Below are 9,671 nucleotides of genomic sequence, written 5' to 3'. Positions count from 1 at the left end.
TATAACACGTTAAAACTGTAAATGCAAATAAATAAATATTTTAGTCGTAATGAAATTATACATTACCTTCAATGAACTGGTCAATTAACGCGTAGATATGCGTGCACGCTTCGTCGGGCATCACCCAGCCGCCCGTGGTGATCTCGAGCCGACCTTCCTTGATTAACTTTTTCAATGCCTGTAATTAAATATTGTGTTTATCTTCCGTCCTGATGCAATTACTGAAAGTACCTACAGCCCTATATACAAATACAGATATTTATTTATTTGATCAATGCCACGGTTTTCTATCGTAACACTTAAGTCGAAATGTACCACGATAATGGAATAAGATAAGTAAAATTTATAGCATTTTTAAATGATCGTTGTTATAATCTGAAGGAAAGATTATGAAAACGTCTCGTTCCTCTAAACATGAGGTATTCCATTAATTATCTAGAACAATATTTTCTTAGCGTAGCGATTGGTATTTTCATCATCATCAGTCTAGCAAACCGTGTTGGAGTCGGCTTCGTCTCATAAGATTTTATTTTAAAATAAATAATTTGACGGTAAATGTTTAAACATGGTAGCCGGACATTAATATTATGAAACAGTAACTTTGAACGCACGTGTTTGAGCCAGGAATTAAGTGACCGCTAAATAATAGTCGACAAATTCAAAGCATAAACAATGTACCTTTTGTTTGACGGGGTGCGACCTTTCCCACCACGAGTTCAGAAAAGATATCTCGGTCCAAATGAAGGTCATATTCGGGTGCTGATTCAGTTTTTGTACGATGTTGTTGATAATGTTCTTTGTCTTCCAGTCGAAGTACTGTTCGAAAGTTTTCAGCCATCCCGGGTCGTTATGTGAGTGCGGTACAACAATAACCTGTTATAACAAACACATTTACTTAATATTATACCTAACCGTGTTATTTATACTTATAACGTGTAATACAACAAAGAAAAACAGTTATAAATAGACAAGGTATTTACAACTCACCTTCAATCTGGGGCGGTGAGTCTCGTTCCGTATCTTTTCATAGCGATCCTCGAAGGACTTGTCCCAAAACTCCTTTGTGCGGAGCCAGCTCGGCTGAAATAAAGATACTTTTTAATTAATAGCTCCTTTTTAGTTTCACCTCTTAGTATATTAAACTTAGCACAGAAGTAATACGGTACATTAAACTGAAACAAATTATAATAGAAGTAATGTATAAGAATAAAGTTGTAATCTGTCCTATTCAGGGATAAAATCCAAACAAAGGAAAGTAGTAGGACACTATTAAACGTTTCAAAATGTTTCTTACGTACGAATTTATACAATGGCAACTATAATTTCATGTTAACATTCCGCTTACAATATTATAATGCGTAAAGAGGACAATAACACAGTCGGAGCGATACACAAGACGAAAGAGTGGAGTAGACGACTTTCATCGGTGTGCATTACAGAAAGTGAGCGTGAAACCATCGCGTATGACGGCTGTCGATTGACGACCAATGTCCGACGACAGCGAACTTGGAACTTAGTCTCTTTTAAGTGCACTGTCCAACACCATTACAGAACGACGTGTAAACATTCATTAATGCATCAAACACTCGCTTTACGTTTCATCCTATTCACGGTTTAATTTAAACTATTTCAAAAGCCGACGTCCTGCACGCAGCGGATTTATTAAAAAACATTTTTCATAGTCGAATATAGCAATATTTCCATTTGATCAAAGTGAATGTTCAATAAGCTTTTATACGGTCGTCATTTTTTATCAACAAAATAATTATTTATTTACTGAGGAAATTATTTATGCTACAGTGGTGTTAAGTATAATGCGCCGTTCAGCCAATCTTGTCAATGTTGTACGAAACTAACGGAAACTTAGTTGTGTATCTGCTTCTAGTCTTCATTGGTCTAATCTCGAATGCACGACGAGTTTTCATCGATTCTCCGCAAACTTTACTTATAACCATTTCAATATTCCACAAGTTTCTATAAACAAAGACTCGTATATATAAAGTTAAAAGAAGGGCAAATCAGACCCAAGAAATGGTAGCTTTTATACCACATACATAATTTATTTATCCCTTCAATTTCATTTAGGTTGACTCCGGGAGTCCAATCAACCTAACGCGAGGCACGGTACTTCGGCATTCTACTCATATCACATGAAAAACTAGTAAAACAACATAAATACAGCTACAGACAAGTACTATGTCATTTAGCTCTATTACACACGAAAATACTTTAAATTTCTCTCTTCGGATTGCGTTGTTAATATGTAACAATAACGTTAGTTTTCAGTTGGTCGTTGGCTACATCCCGTACAAATTAGTCGACTGGACCTCAGACAGGAGATACTCGCACGGAATTCCTGTGAGCTCGTCCCAACTTTTTGTGTGAAAGTTTAAAGTGTGTGTGCCAGTTCCAATAAAGCATTTTTGTTCCAATTACATTTCGAATGCATTTCTGTTCATCGGGGACATTTAATTTTATTGTATCAAGTTGCCATTGTACGTTAACCTTTTGTGAGTTTCAGAATACGTTTAATAGCTCTCGCACGATACATCTACACACATAGTATGTGCGTTCGTTCTGTAGGAAAATAATTCGTTTTCATACTTTCTCGCGCGCTCAATTCTTTGCGTGCGATGCACGTTGCCGTTTTTTCAGCATGACATAACTTCAGTTGAACTACTTGACTATTGCGACAATCTAAGGTCATGAACTTCGATGAGTTCTTTTAAGTTATTTAAACCGACTATTTCCAGTTGTACGCAGAAGTTTCATGAACAGGGCGTTTATAGGGTTTCTGTAAAGTATGTCGAATCAACACAAGTAAAAGAAGAGCAAACAGTGTTGTGAGTTCCACGACTGCTCTAGTTGTAAACTTTTGAGGTTGAAATACGTATTTTTTGGTAATCTGTTTATTTAGCTTAGATAATAAAAAACTAAATGCAGCTATTACTTTGTGAAAGATATAGATATGATGAATGTTCAAATATGAACTCTCGGATTATTCCGTCGTCTTACAATGCAATATTAAGTTTTACTATGTTAAGTATGTCGACGTCACGACTTCTCCCTACTAGCCTGAAGGATGTGAGGGTTGAATGCTCGAAGGTTGTATTAAATATTTATGTTGCTGTAAATACCCGAATAACTAGATCGTAAACCTAGGATTTAGTCATTAATCCCAGTACTCGCGTATTTTCACCGTTGTAATAACTTGTAATCTTTGATATTATAATGTCGGCATTGTAGTTGCCTCATATATTGTCCTTGACGTAATCTTCCAATATAGAAAAATCCTATTAATGTATTATCACTTGGAAAAAATATGATAGTCAATCCAATCAGTCTTGTAATAACTGCGTTGACAAAGGAATATTCCCCTTATTCAACTTCACAAGCACAAGCCAATGCAAAATTCCGCGATTGAACGAATTCGGGGGATCGTCAACTGGCCTTAACAAAAAGTACATACTAACATGTAGTAGGTATACTAGACGATCACGAGGAACGACAAATCGCAGTTTTTCAATTGTAGCGAATTAATTGCTGCCTTTACAGAAGTCTTGTAGTTCATCTCGGTATCTCTAGCGCGGGCGACTACAGACTCCACTGCCTATTGTTCGGATTCCGACAATTGCCAATACTTTTTCAATAGAGGTACGACCAACTATTGGAATTAAATTCGAGGGAAAGCAAACTCAAAGTTTACTTTAGATACAACAGAAACATTGGATCTAACTGCAAAACAGTCTCAATACCTATTCAGTTTCACAGAGAGCTTGCAATAGCTTTCTGCGAATGAATTGTTTAGAATTTAATTACACTAGGCGTAGTAGTGTTTACGATAAGCCGTGTGATATCGTTGATTTGATACGTAAAGAGATTTCATAACTTCATCACTATTCTACGATTGCAAATTTTACAACCAGTAAAAAAATCTATTTCTCAATCTATGTTTTACTAAACTAAAGATTATTAACACCTGTCATCTAAAAATAAGATCGTTTTCGGAAGCACACGTACCAACTAAACTAACAAGACTAACTTTTCTGGCTGTCAAAGGTATCTACCGTTGCCGAACGAGTTATAGTTGGAAAGGACGCAAAACTCGGATACATTCGAAATATGTTTTTAAACAGTTTCCGAAGAAAATATCACACGTAGTAAATAAGGAATAAGATTTACTTTATGATTCACATAGTTCTAAAGTTGGACCACACATAGCGCATATCAAAGTGAATTAAATATGTTTCAACCAAATTTTTTTGGAGACGCATTGAAATGCAATAATTGGTAAGAAATACGGTTATTTGCGATTTTATATCTCACGCAAACATTTTTAACGCCGCACTTTATGACTTTGAATACGATTCTTGTACGTTTAGTATACCCTGTATTTTGCCGTGATACGAAATTAATTCTTTAATCGTATTGGCTAAATTATATTATTAAACATTTGCGAAAACTTGTGTAGTTAAACAATTCAACAGATTTACTGACCACAAGCTCTGCTGCGAGCAATACCTGAGAGCGTCGTCCAATATTTAGTTACTCTTTATTTCAAACTAAGAGCAAGGTCTCCATAGGAATGCTTGAGTACGGAACATTATTGCTCTCGTGCTACTAGCGACATGTTTATCAACGTCTTTTAAATCGTTCTCAACAAATTTCAATGTAAATTGCATAAATTCTAAACGATAGTTTTTAATAAATTGAAACTACAACAAAAAACTAACAGCACACTGTTCACGTTTGTTTATCGTGTAAGTTGTTCGGTTGTCAATTTTCAACCGTAGCTCGTAGCCCTAACTTTACCAATATTCTCTCTCAAAGTCAATGAACTATGGAGAGCGGATGTAATTAAATTCCCAAATATTTTTAGGCTTTTTTAATTGCTTTACAGACTATGATGGCTACGTAGGTACAATATTGAGCTAATATAAGTTCGCGGGGCAAAATTGTGTCTGTATAATTACGTAAAGACGTATGTAACACGCCCGGAAAACATAACAGACAGTAGTTACTACAAACATTGTTATAGTAGATACATATTAGGTCGGTGACGTAAAATTAGTAATGCGTGAGATTATCGTAAGTAGGGCGCGCTACCTACATATATAGTGTGGAACGCGAACGCGTGCCTACACATAACAAAATATGTGTTGATGTGAATCGTAAAACACCAAGTAATTTCAGGGTTGTTATTTCAACCGAGTGCGGCATATCTATCTGAATAAGATTTCAGGAACTGCGGCGGGAACATAGTAATAGGCATATAATAGGTCCCATTATAAGTCGAACAAACTTTAAAATAACTAATTTATCATTTGAATTCAATGGCTAATCTCCAAAGTTATAAAATTTAACATTATCAAACAAAATAATGTACAATAAACATCTAATTATTCGATATTAAAACTTGAAAAAAATAAGAAACACAAAGCACGTTCGAAGGAACCGAGTAGACTTTTTCACTTAAGAGTCTAGTATTGAATGGAGCCCTTAACTGTTCTATTAGCTGTCATAATGGGATTTATTTCACTACTTATTGATAAAAACACTTTTCACATTAAAATAAGACGTTGGAATTCCGATAAGATATTTACTTTAAAGCACGCTCTTATTACTCAGCATGTGAAGAGACGAAACACATCCTCTTACAGTATTGTTTTTAATATCCAATTGTATAAATTGACGTTGAATTCAGACAATGAACTGTATGAGAAGCTCTGAAACCACGCATATTATGTGCATTTAACATGCTCTGCAACATTTTCCGTACATTTAAACGTATTCGTGAAAACTATAAGCTATTTGTTCGCTTTCAACAAGGCTTTTGCAGAATTCGCTTTGATATCTTGAGGGGTTCCGCTCATTGTTTCGTCAAGAGTTGTTTAAATTTTAATGACTACAAATATCCCATAATTTAGTGTTTGGGTTTTAAATATATGGTTAATATGCGTCACACGTTAGTGTCATTTAATGGTAGTCCTTTTCTTAACTGTGTGGGATTATCCACGCGTATTGTTCCACTACATTTATTTTAAAAACAGTTCACACAAAACGTGAATAAGGTCAGCTTCAATATCCCGTCGAGGCACCACTCAAATTAAACGACCCGGCGGATTATCGGGTCTGACTTTAATCACACCATTACTTACGAGAAAAACCGTCATTGTTTGCCCTATGAATATTTATAAAGTTTTGTTTTTCAATAACTGTATAAAAATACATACCTGAAATTCAAAAGTCGGGTAGATGGATACAGTGTCGATGTCTGCCTCACTTTCTTTCATCACTGGACATTGCTCGAGCGGTATCTGTTGACAATATAACACATATTAAAGTCATATTGTCTAACGGTCGGTCTCTTTGTATACATCTAAAGTAACCGCCAAAGTCATAGTCTTTTACTTATAAAAAAATAACTAACTATCAGTAAAATCATGAAGTAACAAATTTGACAATCGTGAACTTTTGAAGAAAAATTGGCCGTAGCCGTAGTGTGGTGTTAGCATAATCTGAAGTGCCTCCACTTTGGTAATGAATCTAAGTTTACAGTTGCTCACGCGTATTGAATCGAACATATTTTTAAACGGAATGAATAACTGGGCTCTAGATTACAATTTCAACACTTTTCTACATAAGTCCTATACATACGTCCAAGAGGTATTCATCAAGTTACAGATAAACTTTATTTGGTTCAGGTACAAAAGGCAAAATTCTTTTGCAACTTTTAAATAAATATCTAACTGTTACTTGTAATATCTGCAAGTTCCTTTTTTTAATAAGTTTTTATTACTTCTATCTCATTAAAATATTCGATATACCTAAGCACTATCATTAGAAAAACGAAATCGAAGAAAGACACGTTTTTCCTTTTCAATCAATCGCAACGGAATAAAGCCACAAAAATGATGTTGACATCGTAATAAGAATTATTGATATTTTTCAGTAAACCAACTCTACAAATAAATCAAACATTGTGGCCTAATAAGAAAAACTTCTCGATTTCCCTGCGGTAATCGTGAGTAACAGGGTGCAATGATCCCGTCTCTGAATCGACGATACTTACCTACATTTATACCTACGATACTTTCAACTTTTTGATATGTTTTTCTTATTCGTTTGAACCTAGCAATTCTTGAACACAAGATCTCAGTAGGTAAGCTAAGCATGTGACTAATTACAGAGGGGTCAGTCCTACTCATTACAGTCTGCTGTACTTAAGTTCTAGTTTTCTAATTACCCTATTAACTTAACGTAACAAGCTTAAGACTTTCCAGAATAAATAATTCAATTTCGATAGAAAATATCTGTCACTGAAACTGTATTATTTACTTTCAATACAGTAAGTAGCTTATAATTACATAAATATCGGTAATTAATCCAAGTTGAATAGAGATAGTGTATAATTAATTCGCTGCGCCAATTATTATAGTAATATTTAATGTTAAAGTTGCATTTAATTTTAATAACAGCTGGTGCCGCGACTACAAATATTTCTGCAGTTTAATTTTGTTTTTACTTGAAATATTTGTATGTTGAATATTCAATAAAAACTGCTAGGTATTCGATATTCTAAAAGCTTGTAATAAAATCTCTACTATAGTAAAATTTTATGATTTAAAGTTTACATTAGAAAATATTTATATGAGATCGCTTATCGCCAGAAGGAAGAGAACATTAGCACACCACCTGTGGACCCTAGAACCTATAAATAGAATATAGTACGTGGTTGCTCACTCACAGGTGTTCCTTACAGGAAAAATATAATAAACGAAAATCCTGGATTAACCGAAACGGAAAATATTCGTGCAGACATATTCAGAATTCTCAATAGTACGGATGGAACTCTCCTCACGCGAGTCAAACTCGCACTGGACCGGTTTTATTACATACACTCCCGCTCCTTTATTGAGTTTATGTATCTTATAATAATTGCTGTTTTAAATATAAACAAATTTGTGTTACTATGCCTTGTTCAAGCAAAGGATATTGTCACATAAATATTATGTACGGAGGAGAAATACTTAAGCACAGGGTGGAAGATAATGAAAATGTTTATAATAGAAGCGATGTTTAGCCTGCGCTGTAAGCAACAATATCACGAGCGGTAGGCAGTTTAGGGATCGCAACAAGTTGAAAATGTTCACAGGTGGACGCGAGCTATTCTGGGGATAATCTTTTATACTGTCGTGCGATGGCGGCACCCGTAGTAACGGGGGTGGCTCTATTCATAGGTAGGCGGAAACTACGCTGTCCATTGATAGCCGATGTTGCGAAATAAGTAGTTTGACGGATTAAAAGTATTTCTTTTGATGTCTTCGTTTTGTCATAAGTACTTATTTTTATTTTTAATGATAGTAAATAATCGGATAAAATATTTAAAATAAATAAATATAAATGCCATTAACAATAAATAAAAGTAATTTCAACGTTGATTAAGAGAGACACGCGAAGTAGTTTTTTGTGTGAACCCTTGTCGAACGTAACCTTAAAGAACCAAAGCTTATAAATAATACATAACTTTAAAGCTCGCAACGATGTAACTAGTCTCGTTAAAATGGCAACAGCCAGTAGAATACCGAGCTCGAAACAAAAAACTCTTGCTATATAAAGAATAGTTTTGAATAAGTAGGCACTGAATTTAAAAACTTTTACTAGGTACAATAAATTAAAAACCAAACTGTAATATAATACGTTTTGGGTGTGATGTTCGTTCTCTATACTTATGTGCTATAGGTACCGACCGGAATAGCTAGTACGTGAATACCATATCAAAACTTTAGAATTACAGAACAGCGGTAAATCAAGTCAATTGTGTGGTGTACGATATTTTTAATGCATTTTGCGACTTACTTCGTCCTGGTGCCTCGGTTCGCGGAAGAGTAGCGGGGACTTCAAGTCGATTTCATCAGCGAGACTGTTTCCTGTAACAAAGTAAAAATACTTAAGTTTGGACAGTAAGCTCGTTCACTAGCTTGGTTACGGAGGTTTTACTTGCGGTGATTTAATGCTGCGAGGTATTGACGGTAATGAAAATACAAGTTTTAAGTTTAATGGCAACGGGACAGTTTGCTAAGTTTTCTTCGTTTTAGTGAATTTTAATTGACTTTTATTTTGTTAGTCGACTCGAGCTAAGAGGTTTATAAGGTTGTTCAGGGTACTTTTATACAGCTAAGTTAATAAAATAGAAAACGAAAACTATTTTTTAGAGTCCTTGAGTGTGATATAATTTAAATAAATTTTAGATCGTAGTTTCTCGTGGTACGATAGTATATATCGTGAGCATTCAGCTGAATAATTGCTTAAGTATACGAGCTCTTGAGCTAGTCCACATGAGTCGCTCGGTGGAGCGGCGGGCCCGTGCCTACAGCCTCCACAATGTGCTTTTAACAAGACGTATAATGAGCGCTGATGAAACAGTGCACAGTTATACTTCAAATTACTTTAACATTTACTAAAATGTACCATCTTAATTCCGACTTTTTAACCGTTTCTGTATTGAAGTTTGCATGTAGAACCTATGTTCGGGTTACGTCGATGGAAAATCCGTATCAAAGTAATCGTGCTGCCTTTCTACAAAGCACGAACTGAAATAAAAAGGCACGGCACAAAGCGCGTGCGAAACACGCGCAATGGACAAATCTGTGCCCGTCAAAAACAGTCAT

At 35.0% G+C, this 9,671-nt stretch overlaps 1 protein-coding gene across 1 annotated transcript in view; it reads right to left on the bottom strand.

Moving 5' to 3' along the window:
• alpha-Man-IIb (alpha-Mannosidase class II b) overlaps positions 1-9,671 on the bottom strand; it is a 75,630-nt gene that overhangs the window by 4,786 nt on the left and 61,173 nt on the right. Inside the window, exons 3-7 of the mRNA XM_076135351.1 lie at positions 8,860-8,930; positions 6,234-6,317; positions 988-1,080; positions 679-873; positions 67-178 (exon numbers count right to left, since the gene is read on the bottom strand). Of these exons, the coding sequence (XP_075991466.1) occupies positions 67-178; positions 679-873; positions 988-1,080; positions 6,234-6,317; positions 8,860-8,930 (555 nt within the window). The remainder of the gene's footprint in view (positions 1-66; positions 179-678; positions 874-987; positions 1,081-6,233; positions 6,318-8,859; positions 8,931-9,671) is intronic.

This window comes from Anticarsia gemmatalis, chromosome Z (genome assembly GCF_050436995.1).
Source record: "Anticarsia gemmatalis isolate Benzon Research Colony breed Stoneville strain chromosome Z, ilAntGemm2 primary, whole genome shotgun sequence".
In the NCBI taxonomy this organism is placed as follows: Eukaryota; Metazoa; Arthropoda; class Insecta; order Lepidoptera; family Erebidae; genus Anticarsia; species Anticarsia gemmatalis.
Note: the sequence above shows the minus strand (reverse complement) of the source record. Positions and strands in the feature narration are given on the sequence as shown.